The sequence below is a fragment of the Rana temporaria genome, chromosome 3, assembly GCF_905171775.1.
Source record: "Rana temporaria chromosome 3, aRanTem1.1, whole genome shotgun sequence".
In the NCBI taxonomy this organism is placed as follows: Eukaryota; Metazoa; Chordata; class Amphibia; order Anura; family Ranidae; genus Rana; species Rana temporaria.
Genome location: NC_053491.1, coordinates 408,296,540 through 408,312,737, shown reverse-complemented (window position 1 = coordinate 408,312,737; position 16,198 = coordinate 408,296,540). Strand labels below are relative to the sequence as shown.

The 16,198-nt window shown below is 42.2% G+C and overlaps 1 protein-coding gene across 1 annotated transcript in view; it reads left to right on the top strand.

Moving 5' to 3' along the window:
• The window catches only part of GGCX (gamma-glutamyl carboxylase), a 68,303-nt gene that overhangs the window by 15,137 nt on the left and 36,968 nt on the right, over window positions 1-16,198 (top strand). The window contains exons 3-7 of the mRNA XM_040345966.1: window positions 371-529; window positions 966-1,131; window positions 1,794-1,872; window positions 7,641-7,747; window positions 13,783-13,946. Of these exons, the coding sequence (XP_040201900.1) occupies window positions 371-529; window positions 966-1,131; window positions 1,794-1,872; window positions 7,641-7,747; window positions 13,783-13,946 (675 nt within the window). The remainder of the gene's footprint in view (window positions 1-370; window positions 530-965; window positions 1,132-1,793; window positions 1,873-7,640; window positions 7,748-13,782; window positions 13,947-16,198) is intronic.

Below are 16,198 nucleotides of genomic sequence, written 5' to 3'. Positions count from 1 at the left end.
AGGATTCGATTGACAGGAGTGGGTGCCAATGGCTCCTGCTGCTATCAATCTGCCCAGTGAGGAGAGACAGAGGCGGGGGAGCCGCTGCTCCTGTGCACATCGGTGGATTGAGATTGGGATCAGGTAAGTATATGGGGGGATCCACCCCAACAAGAGGTTTTAATGCAATAAGGTAAAAAATCTTAGGGTTTTATAACCACTTTAAATATTTTTTGAAGTCTATGCTATGTGAATGGGCACATGTAAAATAAATATAAAGCGGGTGTTATCCCAATTTAGCTGCAAAAGTGAAAGATGACAGCTAGAAATGGTCCATATGGTTTCTGTGCAGAGCAGTTGTTATATGTGGATGTATTTCCCTTCCCTGTAGGTCTTCTTATGGTTCTGGACATCCCTCAGGAGCGCGGCCTCAGTTACCTGGACCACAAGTATCTGGATGGGCTGGATGTCTGCCGATTCCCCCTTTTTAACAACCTTCAACCTTTGGCCCTGGACTGGATGTACCTGGTCTACGTCGTCATGCTCCTAGGTGAGGGCTTCGCAGTTTATTACGTTTTACATTCCTGCCACCTACTGTTTAGAAACAAAGCCAATATGTACTATGACAGCTGGGTCCTCCCCAGCCCCAACTAACAATCTGTCCATTCAATCTGCAATGTCCCCAACCCGTGCACCCGGGCATCCTCTGAACTATAAAATTGCATTTTTTTTTTTTTACTTGAATTAGCTGTGGGCCGGGTCATTCTCCAACCTGCAGCACACGTAAATAAAGGGTCAGAATGGCAGTGACATTAGTGCCCTTGTGTATATGCCCACACATGTCTATATTAAGTCAATACCACTGTCTACATATGGGCATGTGTAATAGTAATGAGTGATGTAAATAATAAATGAGTTCAGTTAATCCCACATTCTTCCTTGCTCTTCGCTTCCATGTTTTCATTGTACTGTCTCTTGTCTTTCAGGAGCCCTGGGTATAACTCTTGGATGCTTTTACCGTCTTAGCTGCCTGCTATTTTTAGTGCCGTACTGGTATGTCTTCTTCTTAGACAAGACGACTTGGAACAACCATTCTTATCTCTACGGGTTGATTGGATTCCAGCTGACCCTGATGAATGCCAATCGTTACTGGTAATTTTAGCAGCAAAACCCCTCTGTCCTCTGGGACATGTACACTCGCAATAGTATAAAGCTAGCCATAACCAGCTAGATTTCTCTTGTTTGGCCCGCAGGCTATATGAGACAAAATCAATGACATGCTCTATGATAAACTCTGTTGATGTAGGAATGTGCACTGCCAGTTCTTGGATTCAAGCAGCTGCGTAATAAATATATATATAATCTCTATCTATACAATAGTTTGTAGGCGCTATAACGTTAACGCAAACCAATTAATATACACTTATTGGGATTTTTTACCAAAGACATGTAGCAGAATACATTTTGGCCTACATTTATAAAGAAATTAGATTTTAATATTATGTTATTGTATGTTTTATAACAGAAAATATATATTTTTTTCAAAATTTTCGAGATTTCTCATTTATATAGCAAAAAAAAAAAAACATAACACCAAAAGAAAGCAAAGAAAGAGAAACAAAATTGCTAAAAGTTGGATTTGCGTACAGTGTTGCATGACCGAGCAATTGCCAGTTAAAGTAGCGCAGTACTGAATAGCAAAAAATGCCCAGGTCAAATGGTTAAATCTAGACTGAATAGGAAGCCACAGTCTTTATACTTGACTAAGTACACTAAATACAGAATTATAACTTTGTATTTCCTTTATCACTTAGGTCCATTGATGGCTTATTCAGTACTCGCAAGCGCAATGCACATGTCCCACTTTGGAATTACACTGTACTCAGAAGCCAGGTAATTACAGTTTAAGGTTTTATAATATTGTATATTTGACCTGTATAAGCCCCCTTTTACACTAGTGTGACTTGTCCTGCGACTTGGGACTGCAAAGTCGCATGAGAAGTCGTGCCCCATGATTTCCAATGAGTACCGTTCATATTTGTGGGACTTCAAAGTTGTCCCTGCACTACTTTGGTCCGACTTTGCTGCAACTTGAGTCCCATAGACCATAAGATTACACAGGTATTGCTTCAAGTCGCATGAAAATCGCGGCAAAATTGTGCGACTTTCAGGTCACACAAGTTTGAAAGAGGCCTAACAGAGATTTTTCCACAAATACTTTGTTAGAAATGATGTAGAACATCAGACCATGCAGGCAGCTTAAGAGTGATATTAGACTGTAAATTGGGTTTTAAACCCCAGCAACAATGATTTTTTTTTTTTTTTTTTTTTTTTTTTACATCTTAAGATCATTGTAAGAATAAAACATCTGATTTCAGTAGAGCAGGGATATGCAATTAGCGGACCTCCAGCTGTTGCAGAACTAAAACTCCCATGAGGCATAGCAAGACTCTGACAGCCACAAGCATGACACCCAGAGGCATGATGGGACTTGTAGTTTTGCAACAGCAGGAGGTCCGCTAATTGCATATCCCTGCAGTAGAGGATATGCCACAGCCCATCCAAGCTTTTGTATCCTATTAGTACACCTGGCACCTGTCCTCCAGTGGCTCCTGCTATGAGCACAAGGATTCAGAGACTGCAGCTCAGGTACAGCAGTATCAGAACAAAGACAAATCTCCTGCGCTCCGGTATTTTTTGGAAAGGTGTTTGAAGAAAAGGTGAAACTCAATTGCAACTCAATTAAAAGGTATCTTCCAAAGTCTTGCAGCCCTCCTCTGAATCGTTGGAATTCATAGAACTAAAAGAGACAAAAAAGGAAAACGGAGGGCGCACCGACCTAGTGTGATACTGATTGGTGGATTTTATTAAAATAGTAAAAACAAATCATAATACTCACAAAGGGAGTGTTAAAAACAGGCCTTGAGTAACAATGCAGCAAAGAACCAACACCATCGGTATAACACGATATTGTTTCGATCCGTGACCGTGGCTAGGGCTGACGCGTTTCAGGGGAGAACCCCTTTACTCAGAGCTAAGTGGTCTGCAGTGCTTCCTCACCAAGGGACTTGTCTCAATAAATACTAACTTTAGGTAAGTGGTAAAAACACCCCTCCCATAAAGAAGGAGGTGCATGGCCGGGAACCCACCCACATGTTCACCACCTTTCCCTTCCCCTCTCTCCATGTCTATATCCAGCCATCAGTAGTGTGAATACACCATCCAGAATGCACTACACCTAGAAATGTATACAGAAATGTAAATACAAATAACTACCACAATATGACAACAATATATATACACCACAATATAAAAGGCCTTTTCAATCTGAGCACTCAGCAGGTTGCTGCCTCCAGGTACATGGTTACATCCAATCTGTAAGGTGCCAAAGTGTAGTGAAGCATCTCAAAGTCAACACTTCCAATAAGGGGCTATATAAATGCTCACATGTGCCACACGAGCCCCACTTACAGTGCTATGCCTACCTTTCCTATACCAGGTGGCCTGAGGTGGCTGCTGGAACGCACGCCCAACGTGAAGGAAGTCTGGTGCGCTCCAGCCGGGTCTGCGTTCCACTGCGCATGCGCGTGACGTCATCAACGCCGCGCGCGGCGCATATACGATGACAATGCGCTCCAGCTTGTAGAGCCAGCAGACTGGAGCGTCTCATTCCCTGCTAGATGGCACGTTCCCATAGGGGAGAGTTAGACTGTTGCCATCTAGTGGTGGAAAGTGAATGCTAACACTCAGTGTCGCCTCTATACAGCAGGGTATCATCACTGAATGACCAACCACCAAAAGGAAGGGAGGAGGGAGGGGAGAGGAGGAATTTTAGGGGGAAGTATATTACGTGGAGCGAGCCACCAGCCTTGTGCAAGTATAGAATTGCACACCCATTGCATAAAAGATATATATTATATATTATTTTAAAATCTAACTTTTAAAATGGACACATAATACATAATTTAAAAAGAATTGATTATTGATTATTATTAGATTCCAGTTAAAAATGAAACACCATTTAATTCAGTTAAAAACCACATAATTTCAAATGATAATAATAATGTTACCTATGGTCATATGCCCAGCCTTAATGGTATGGATACACACTCACAGAGGTCCCAGGTGATGGTAAATGGAAAGACTGCAGACCCTCCAGATATCTACATAGCTAACCGTGCAATCATACTGTTACAACCTCCCACAGTGCCCCTAGGGACACCTACAAAAGGTATCCCCAATGGTACTACATATGATTTTGTGAATCGACTAGACTAAATATAAAAATGAAAATAAATAAATAAATGAAAAATGAATAAAAAATCAATTAATTAAATGGATGTAGGCCACGATGGACAGGTGGCATAGACATCCCTTTAGACCATTTAAATTATTATCTATTTTGCATTACTAGATATTTAGTAAATGAATTACTGTTGTACTGGCTATATTACCCATCTATTTATTTTGAGGAAAAAAAGGGGGTAGCTTTGGAATTTAGTATATGAATCATTTTAGATGATTTTGAGGGAGAAAGGGATTGTAGGGAGGGGATGCGGGCAGGAAGAAGGAGGGGGGGACAAAATGGAAGAGGACAAGAACATTAGTATTCCTCTTTCTGCTCATGTTATGGTGTGCAGTTCTATTTCTTCGTTCAGTCCATTCGGCACCATAGTGCCCAGAGTGAAAATGCTTCTCTTTTACAGAGAATTTGATGTTTCTTCCCCCTGTCCAGGTCATTTTGAATGGCCTCTATGCCAAAGACTTTGAGGCCCTCCACTTCTCCATCATGAATTTCTCTAAAATGTTTGGGTATGGAGCCTTTATCTTTTTTTGTGGAGATACTGCTCCGTTGATGACGTCACGCGCATGCGCAGTGGAACGCAGACCCGGCTGGAGCGCACCAGACTTCCTTCACGTTGGGCGTGCGTTCCAGCAGCCACCTCAGGCCACCTCGTATAGGAAAGGTAGGCATAGCACTGTAAGTGGGGCTCGTGTGGCACATGTGAGCATTTATATAGCCCCTTATTGGAAGTGTTGACTTTGAGATGCTTCACTACACTTTGGCACCTTACAGATTGGATGTAACCATGTACCTGGAGGCAGCAACCTGCTGAGTGCTCAGATTGAAAAGGCCTTTTATATTGTGGTGTATATATATTGTTGTCATATTGTGGTAGTTATTTGTATTTACATGTCTGTATACATTGCTAGGTGTAGTGCATTTTGGATGGTGTATTCACACTACTGATGGCTGGATATAGACATGGAGAGAGGGGAAGGGAAAGGTGGTGGACATGTGGGTGGGTTCCCGGCCATGCACCTCCTTCTTTATGGGAGGGGTGTTTTTACCACTTACCTAAAGTTAGTATTTATTGAGACAAGTCCCTTGGTGAGGAAGCACTGCAGACCACTTAGCTCTGAGGAAAGGGGTTCTCCCCTGAAACGCGTCAGCCCTAGCCACGGTCACGGATCGAAACAATATCGTGTTATGCCGATGGTGTTGGTTCTTTGCTGCATTGTTACTCAAGGCCTGTTTTTAACACTCCCTTTGTGAGTATTATGATTTGTTTTTACTATTTTAATAAAAATCCACCAATCAGTATCACACTAGGTCGGTGCGCCCTCCGTTTTCCTTTTTTGTCTCTTACAGCAGTATCAGGACACTACATGACAGCCGATTCAGGCTGTAAATGTAAACCTATTAAGATTTTTCTCTTCCCCTATGTGTACAGCGAAATGTACATTTTAAATTATAATAAATCAACCACTAATGAGTGACATTTTCTGCATGTATGGTGAATATGCCAATGTCTTTTTGTCAGCTTGTCTACAGTGCATCTGGAAAGTATTCACAGCGCTTCACTTTTTCCACATTTTGTTATGTAACAGCCTTATTCCAAAATGTATTAAATTACTTATTTTCCTCAAAATTCTACAAACAATACCCCATAATGACAATGTGAAAGAAGTTTGAAATCTTTGCAAATTTATTAAAAATAAAAAACGAAATCACATGTAAATACAGTAAGTATTCACAGCCTTTGCTATGGAAATCAAAATTGAGCTCAGGTGCTACATGTTTCCACTGATCGTCCTTGAGATGTTTCTACAACTTGATTGGAGTCCACCTGTGGTAAATTCAGTTGATTGGGCATAATTTGGAAAGGCACACACCTGTCTATATAAGGTCCTACAGTTTACAGTGCATGTCAGAGCACAAACCAAGCCATAAAGTCCAAGGGATTGTCTGTAGACCTCAAAGCCAGGATTGTATGGAGGCACAAATCTGGGGAAGGGTACAGAAAAATTTACGCCTCTATCATCCGTAAATGGAAGACGTTTGGAACCCCCAGGACTCTTCCTAGAGCAGGCCGCCTGGCCAAACTTAGCGATTGGGGGAGAAGGGCCTTAGTCAGGGAGTTGACCAAAAACCCGATGGTCACCCTTGCAGAGCTCCAACATTTCTTTGTGAAGAGAGGAGAACCTTCCAGAAGAATAACCATCTCTGCAGCACTCCACTAATCAGGCCTATATGGTAGAGTAGCCAGACGGCAGCCACTCCTCTGTAAAAGGCACATGACAGCCCGCCTGGAGATTCCCAAAAGGCACCTGAAGGACTCAGACCATGAGAAACAAAATTCTCTGGTCTGATGAAACAAAGATTGAACTCTTTGGCCTAAATGGTTAAGCATTATGTCTAAAGGAAACCAGGCACCACTCATCACCTGACCAATACCATCCCTACAGTGAAGCATGGTGGTGGCAGCATCATGCTGTGGGGATGTTTTTCAGCAGCAAGAACTGAAAGACTGGTCAGGATTGAGGGAAATGCAGCATTGTACAGAGACATCCTTGATTAAAATTTGCTCCGGAGCACTCTGGGGTGAAGGTTCATCTTCCAACAGGACACTGACCCTAAGCACACAGCCAAGATAATAAAGTGGCTACGGGACAACTCTGTGAATGTCCTTGAGAGGCCCAGACTTAAACCAGATTGAACATCTCTGGAGGAATCTGAAAACGGCTGTGCAATAACGCTCCCCATCCAACCTGATAGCGCTTGAGAGGTCCTGCAAAGAAGAATGGGAGAAACTGCCCAAAAATAGGTGTGCCAAGCTTGTAGCATCATACTCAAAAATACTTGAGGCTGTAATTGGTGCCAAAGTTGCTTTTACAAAGTATTGAGCAAAGGCTGTAAATACTTATGCACATGTGATTTTTTTATTTTTTTAATAAATTTTACAAAGATTTCAAACAAACTTCTTTCACGTTGTAATTATGGGGTATTGTTTGCAGAATTCTGAGGAAAATATTGAATGGAATCCCTTTTGGAATAAGCCGTAACATAACAAAATGTAGAAAAAGTGAAGTGCTGTGAATACTTTCCAGATGCAATGTACGTAGTACTTTTTTAGTTGTACGCTACCTAATGTATATGCATCATAGTGGGAAAAACGTCAACGCAAATTATATATATATATATATATATATATATATATATATATATATATATATATATATATATATATATATATATATATATATATATATATATATATATATATATATATATATATAATCATTTTATTTATTTTTTTCTTGTTTTTGTTTTGTTTTTTATATGCTTGAACCATTTTTATTTGTATGACATCTTCTAGATCTTCATTGTGTACTTTATTGCTGGAATCAAGAAACTGGATGCAGACTGGGTAGAAGGGTACTCCATGGGCACGCTGTCACGTCATTGGCTCTTTGACCCATTCAAGTAAGACTGCATGTGCATCAGACAAATTCTGTTGCTGGTTGGAATATACTCAAAGCTAATTCCACCCAACATAGCATTTCAGTTGTATCTGGTATCCTAGTACTCCTATTACTGCCATTTTGTTGGTATCGTTTGAGGGTCCAACTGCCTCTTTTATAGTAGCCGTGGCCTCCTGTATACCCTAATGGATTGATGGATGGACTGGAAAGCAGATTTTGTATCCCTGCATTACCCATCTGAAATAATCTCCTCCAACTTCGCCATTGATTTGTTATAATGTGGTTCAGCCTTACCTGTAAAGAATTATTTGATTACCGTATTTATCGCGGTATAACGCGCTCCCGCGTATACCGCACACCCCTAAAGTTGCCCCCGAAATTCCTGTAAAAAAAAAATGTTATATGATTTCATTACTTAGTTTTGGTGTCTTCCCAGCGTCCATCGTCCGGTCCGGCGTCCGTCTGCGGCCTCGATGGTGTCCTCCCGGCTTCTCCAGCACGCCCCAAGTCGAGTCCCCGCTTCCCGCGCTCAGTTCGAACGCCTCCGCCGACATATACCGAGTGCAGTACACTCGGGTACATTCGGCAAGGCTCGGCGTCGCTCGCGCTCTGTGACGTTTATGCGTGAGCACGAGCGAAGCCGAGCCTGGCCGAATGTACCCGAGTGTACTGCACTCGGTATATGTCGGCGCAGGGTTTCTAACTGAGCGCGGGAAGCGGCTATCGGCGTATATAGCGCACCCACGATTTTCCCCTTATTTTAAGGGGAAAATAGTGCGCGGTATACGCCGATAAATACGGTATGTGTGTTTTCTAGTAACCGATTGAACATCATGCTGTACGATGGAGAAAGAAAGACAGACAATAGCAGCATACTCACAGATTCCTGGTAGCAAAGACTGCATTGCGGGTTTTGTCTCGGTAGCTTACAAGCACCAATGGCTGCAACAGGAAATATAAAATAGGACTTTGGCAGTGTCATTTTATGCCGCGTACACACGATCATTTTTCGCGTTGTAAAAAATGACGTTTTTCAGGCTCTAGAAAAAACAATGTTTTTTTTCAACGTGATCATTAAAACAGTATTGCCTACACACGATCGTGAAAAAAAAAGGTCTAGCAAAGCGCAGTGACGTACAACACGTACGACGGCACTATAAAGGGGAAGTTCCATGCGGATGGCGCCACCCTTGGGGCTGCTTTAGCTTTAGATTTCCCTGCATTTATCTCCATCCATCTTCCCATCAACTCAAACCAGCTTTCCTGTCCCTGCTGAGAAAAGTAACCCCACAACATGATGCTGCCACCACCATGTCCCACATTGGAGGATGGTGTGTTCAGGGTGATGTGCAGTGTTATTTTTCTGCCCCACGCAGTATTTTGCTTTTATGCCAAAAAGTAAAATTTCGGTCTCATCTGACCAGAGCACCTTCTTCCACATGTTTGCTGTGTCCCCCACATGGCGTCTCACAAACTGTGAATGGGACTTCTTATGGCTTTCTTCTTGCCACTCTTCCATAAAGGCCAGATTTGTGGAGAGCACGACTAGTAGTTGTCCTGTGGATAGGTTCTCCCACCTGAGCTGTGGATCTCTGCAGCTCCTCCAGAGTTACCATGGGCCTCTTGGCTGCTTCTCTGATTAATGCTCTCCTTGCCCGGCCTGTCAGTTTAGGTGGACGGCCATGTCTTGGAAGGTTTGTGCCATACTCTTTCCATTTTCAAATGATGGCCTAAACAGTGCTCAGTGAGATGTTCAAAGCTTGGGATATTTTTTTTATAACCTAACCCTGCTTTAAACTTCTCCACAACGTTATCCCTGACCTGTCTGGGGTGTTCCAAAGTTTGTTCCTGGTTTGTTCACTAAGGTTCTCTAACAAACTTCTGAGGGCTTCACAGAACAGCTGCATTTATACTGAGATTAAATTACACATAAGTGGACTCTATTTACTAATTGGGTGACTTCTGAAGGCAATTGGTTCCACTAGATTTTAGTTAGGGGTATCGGAGTAAAGGAGGCTGAAAACAAATTCACGCCACACTTTTCACATATAACATTTTTGATTTTTTTTTATAATTTTCCTTCCACTTCGCAATTATGTGCCACTTTGTGTTGGTGTATCACGTAAAACCCTAATAAAATAAGTTTACAATTTTGGCTGTAACATGATAAAATGTGAACATTTTCAAGGGGTATGAATACTTTTTGAAGGCTCTGTAGCTCCTCACCATTGATTTGTAAAGCTATTTCTGCTGCAATTGTAGCAAGACTACTAATGACTGACTGAGGCTGGGTTCACACTACTACACTACTTTCATCCTACTTTGCTCTGCTACATTGGTCCTACATTTATCCTACATTGGTCCTACATCCATCCTACTTTCATGAACAGGATACTACTTTGGTCCGACTTCAATGATATTCAATGGGCCTGAAGTAGGATCAATGTAGGACCAAAAGTAGTACAGGGAGCATTTTCAAAGTCGGACCGACTTGTGTAGGATGCTACAAGACGCTCTCATAGGGAAACATTGAACACAGAGCAAAGTAGGATGAAAGTAGTGTAGTAGTGTGAACCCAGCCTAAAGGCAATTGTCATATCCACTGATCTAAGTCAGACAGCTGTGGGGGGATTTCTGTTAGCAAAGGATTGCAGCAATCCATGGCCTGCAAGAAACATTTTTAACACTGAATTCACATCTGAATAAATGTACTTTTTCCTGTTTAGTATGTAAATATCCAAAAAAAGGCATTATACAATAATATACCATACTTCAGAGATCTCTACTGATTCACAATGCTAGAACTTGTATAAAGGAAACTCTGGTATTTCCTATGGCTATACTATCAGTGTAGGATTGCTGTTTTAAATAGATTGTACATCTCCTTTGTTTCAACCATTTAACTTGTTTGTGTATGCCAGTGTTTCTCAACCTTTTTTCAGTCAAGGCACCCTTTAAAAATGATGGACAATTTCGAGGCACCCTTTAACCACTTAAGCCCCGGACCTTTAGGCAGCTAAATACCCAGGCCAGGTTTTGCGATTCGGCACTGCATTGCTTTAACAGACAATTGCGCGGTCGTGCGACGTGGCTCCCAAACAAAATTGACGTCCTTTTTTTCCCCACAAATAGAGCTTTCTTTTGGTGGTATTTGATCACCTCTGCAATTTTTATTTTTTGCGCTATAAACAAAAATAAAGCGACAATTTTGAAAAAAATGTAATATTTTTTACTTTTTGCTATAATAAATATCCCCCAAAAACATATAATACAATTTTTTTTTCCTCAGTTTAGGCCGATATGTATTCTTCTACCTATTTTTGGTAAAAAAAAATCGCAATAAGCGTTTACCGATTGGTTTGCGCAAAATTTATAGCGTTTACAAAATAGGGGATAGTTTTTTTTTTTTTTTTTTTTTTTACTACTAATGGCGGCGATCAGCGGATTTTTTTTTTTTTTTTTGTGACTGCAACATTATGGCGGACACTTCGCACAATTTTTACACATTTTTGGGACCATTGTCATTTTCACAGCAAAAAATGCATTTAAATTGCATTCATTATTGTGAAAATGACAGTTGCAGTTTGGGAGTTAACCACAGGGGGTGCTGAAGGAGTTAGGGTTCACCTAGTGTGTGTTTACAACTGTAGGGGGGTGTGGCTGTAGGACTGACGTCATTGATTGTGCCTCCCTATAAAAGGGATCACTCGATCGATGCAGCCGCCACAGTGAAGCACAGGGGAGCCGTGTTTACATACGGCTCTCCCCGTTCTTCAGCTCCGGGGAGCGATCGCGAGGGGGCAGCTAGAAACGAATAGCTGCGCCCTCATCCCGGATCGCTCCCCATGGGTTTCCGACCGCTGCATGTACCGGGGGGGGGCGACCTGCGGAAAGGCGAGGACGTACATGTACGCCCATATGCCTGTACGTGCCATTCTGTGGACGTACATATACATGCGGCGGGCGTTAACCGGTTAAAATGTAAGGACAGTCTTGAGGCACCCTATTCTAAAATGTAAAAACTATTTTAATAGTTTTACATAATGCAGCAACCTCCACAAGTAGGACACCCAACGTTAGAGGTGATTTATTCTTCCAAAGCAAATACACTTTTGCAAACTGGTCCCGACTAGTATTCCAATATTTCTCTTCTCCCTCCCTCCATCACTCTGCTAATGTGACCCCAACTTGATTGGTGAGGGACAGGGGAGGGTCAAAAATGCAGGCGACATGACATCCTCCTTATCAACTGGATGTTGGCAGCCAGAAGGTTGTAATGGTGCACAAAGAAAACCTGTGGCTTTGTGTAACTAAAAGGCAGGCTTTATCCACATGCCGTTTGTATACAATTTTTGGCCAATTTTTAGGCATTTTGCCAAGGCACCCCTGACGAAACCTCAAGGCACTCTGGTTGAAAACGGCTTGTGTATGTGTTCAGTAATAGATTGCTGTCTGTGGCACGCCTGAAATGCAGAAATTGGTCACCAGGTGGCGCAGTTTAGTTAAAAAAAAAACAATATAAAGGGCTATGATGTATACCTATTTCTGCTACACACACACACCGTACATGGAGAGGCCTGTTTTTTTTTTTTTTTAAGTAGCACTAAAGGAAACTTTTTTTTTGGGGGGTAACATAGTGGACAGGAAAGGCTGACCCCTGTCAAGTTTTTTTTTATTTTTTATTATTATTTAAATCTTTGTCCTAATTAAGTAGATTTTACTTTAATTACTGTTGCATTGCCAAAACAATAAGATTCTTCCCAAGTGAGGGAATACCTGGGTGTCTTGATTGGAAGATTTCTCCTATTTTCCTGTTCTGGTGAAAACCCAATGTTTGGGACTTTCCTTTACTTTAACTTTCAGTGAGCACTAGGGTCATCGGTTCGAATCCCAACCACGGCTCTACCTGCCTGCAGTTTGCATGTTCTCCCTGTGCCATGTGGGTTTCCTCCAGGTACTCCGTTTTCCTCCCACACTCCAAAGACATGCTGGGAAGTTAATTGGCTCCTAAATTGGCCCTAGTATGTAAGAATGTGAGTTAAAGACCTTAGATTGCAAGCTCCTGGAGGGCATGGACTTGTGTGAAAGTATAATATATGTAAAGCGCTGTATATATTGACAGCGTTACATAAGTACCTGTAAAAACCCACCCGAAAGACAACTTCCGCAGGTGGGATTCGGAGGGGGGAGCGGATAACTGTCAAATCCTGGTATTATTAATTTTTTTTTTTTTTTATTCCCATCACAGTAAACAGGACAAATGGAGAATTCGTATCTGTGTGCAACTCGGGTTGCACTGCCTCCTGTTACAGTGAATCAGTACTAATGTTTGTAGCATGCAGAGATGCTAAGAATGGTAGATATCACCAGCACATCTCTTGATCACAGTGAGCCTTTTATTAAAGCGGAGGTCCCATGGGAAAAAAAAATATTAAAAGCCATCAGCTACAAATACTGCACCTGCTGACCTTTTAATAAATAGACACTTACCTGTCCAGGGTGCCTGCGATGTCGGCAGCCGCAGCCGAGCAATCGCTCTTCTCTCGGCTGCCCCCGCCGCCATCCTCAGTGAGGGAATCAGGAAGTGAAGCGTTGCAGCGTCACTGCCCGCTTCCCTACTGTGCATGCGCGAGTCCTAACTGGTCTCCGCTGTCTCCTGGGACCAGTGTGTTTCCCAGAAGATGGGTGAAGCGAAGAGGCAGGACTCCCGCAGGAGTATCTGCACCCCCCACCCCCCTGAAAGGTGCCAGATGTGACACCGGAGGGGGGAGGGTTCCTAAAAGTGGAGGGTGACTTTTTGTGTGGACCTCCGCTTTAATAGAACACTGTAGAACATACAAAAACAATTTAGAACTCTAAAATGGCTCCTTCCTCAGGCAACCATGATGTCAAATCTAAACTTTTCCAGTCAGCAGGACGATTTTTACTGAGCGACCGTGGAAATATAAAAAGTGATATTTGATTGACATTCATACGCAAAACCTATATCTTCCCTTCAGATTGCATATATAAGGCCCTGTGTGTTTTTTCTTGTAGGTTATTTCTGTCTGAGGAAATGACGAACCTTGTGGTGGTCCATTGGGGTGGTCTGATCCTTGACCTGACTGCAGGATACCTCCTCTTCTTTGATGTCACACGCCCAATAGCCATGTTTTTTGTCAGCTATTTCCACTGTATGAATTCCCAGCTATTTAGTATAGGTAAGCAAACACAGCAGAAGGCATTTATGTAAGGAGAAATCGCCTGCTGTAAGTTATTATTTCCATGTTTATTTGGGCCTTATTCATACCAGGTTCTCAATCTGTGCAAAGTGCTGCCTTCATGCACGTAGGATGCATAGGTCTTCCATTTAGCTGCCTGCAGAGAGAATATTCATATCAGTGGCCGGCTTCACGGATCTCTAAGTGCATCCTAAAGTGTACATCTGTCTAATGCACATATCAGAACACAGCCTGTCTTTATTCTGATCCGTGCATCTGACTCAATTGATTTAATTGTGGCTGAAATTTTATCCAAAGTGTTTTAACCACTTAAGCCCCGGACCATTTTGTTGCTAAATGCCCAGGCCAGGTTTTGCGATTCGGCACTGCGTCGCTTTAACAGACAATTGCGCGGTCGTGCGACGTGGCTCCCAAACAAAATTGGCGTCCTTTTTTCCCCACAAATAGAGCTTTCTTTTGGTGGTATTTGATCACCTCTGCGGTTTTTATTTTTTGCGCTATAAACAAAAATAGAGCGACAATTTTGAAAAAAATTCAATATTTTTTACTTTTTGCTATAATAAATATCCCCCAAAAACATATATAAAAAAATTTTTTTCCTCAGTTTAGGCCGATACGTATTCTACCTATTTTTGGTAAAAAAAAATCGCAATAAGCGTTTATCGATTGGTTTGCGCAAAATTTATAGCGTTTACAAAATAGGGGATAGTTTTATTGCATTTTTATAATTTTTTAATTTTTTTTACTACTAATGGCGGCGATCAGCGATTTGTTTCGTGACTGCGACATTATGGCGGCCACTTCGGACAATTTTGACACATTTTTGGGACCATTGTAATTTTTACAGCAAAAAATTCATTTAAATTGCATTGTTTATTGTGAAAATGACAGTTGCAGTTTGGGAGTTAACCACAGGGGGCGCTGTAGGAGTTAGGGTTCACCTAGTGTGTGTTTACAACTGTAGGGGGGTGTGGCTGTAGGACTGACGTCATCGATCGAGTCTCCCTATAAAAGGGATCACTCGATCGATGCAGCCGCCACAGTGAAGCACGGGGAAGCCGTGTTTACATACGGCTCTCCCCGTTCTTCAGCTCCGGGGAGCGATCGCGACGGAGCGGCTATAAACGAATAGCCGCGCCGTCGTCCCGGATCGCTCCCCGCGGGAATCCGACCGCTGCATGTAGCGGGAGGGCGCCCATCTGCCTGTACGTGCCATTCTGTGGACGTACATATACATGCGGCGGTCGGCAAGTGGTTAAATAAATATGATTTTTTTTTTTTTTACATTTAGTCAGCAAATACATTGCAGTTGTGAAGTAAACACATGCACATTGTGCTGGCTTCCTGTGTGCAAATCAAATGTATATTTTGCTTGACTGTTGAAAAGTGCATGGATGATTTACAGATGTTTAAAGCCCAAGTGTAGCTAAAATCGCTACAATGAGAAATCAGCACAAGAGACATAACTTACAGTCAGTAGGATGTGTCCCTTGTGCTGATTCCTATTATTTTACTTGAAATCCACGTCTGTGCCTTCTCCCCAACCCTCACCACCATAGTCTTCCAGTGCAGCGAGGTTTAAAGTGGGAGTTAACTTCCATGCATGATGTTTATCTATAGGTAAGCCTATAAAAAGGCTTGCCTGTATGTACAGTAAATATCTTCTAAACGTGCACCCTTTAGGAGATATTTACTTTTGATGCAGCCGGTGATGCCGCTGGCGCATGCGCTCTGAAGGAACGGCTTACCGTACCATTCCTTCAAGAGTCCTGTGCTGTAAAGGGTGGGTCTCTCGCATGCATGCTTGGGAATGATATCATGACGGCTCCGGCCAATCACACAGCCAGAGTCCGCAATCCTGGAAGGCAAACCAGGTGAAGATGGAAGCTCCTTCAGCAGTGACAGCGTGCTGCTGGAGGGCTTCGTTCGAAGGTAGGTTTCAAATAATGAGCTAGTATGCGATGCATACTAGCACATTATGGCATTGCCTTGCAGGATTAAAAAACAAAAATAACTCTTTAATAAAACTAAGAGGCTGTCACAGGACTATACCCAGCTTTTCCACCTAGCTGCTCTATTTTTAGAAGCCACACTACAGCTTCTATGACTAAAACAGGATCTAATAATGGAGGACAGGGGGATGATTGATAGGTATGCCATTCATAGATCGTGTTTTATTCATAGAAGTTGTAGTACAGTTTCTTTGAATGGAGCAGCTAGGAGAAAAGAGT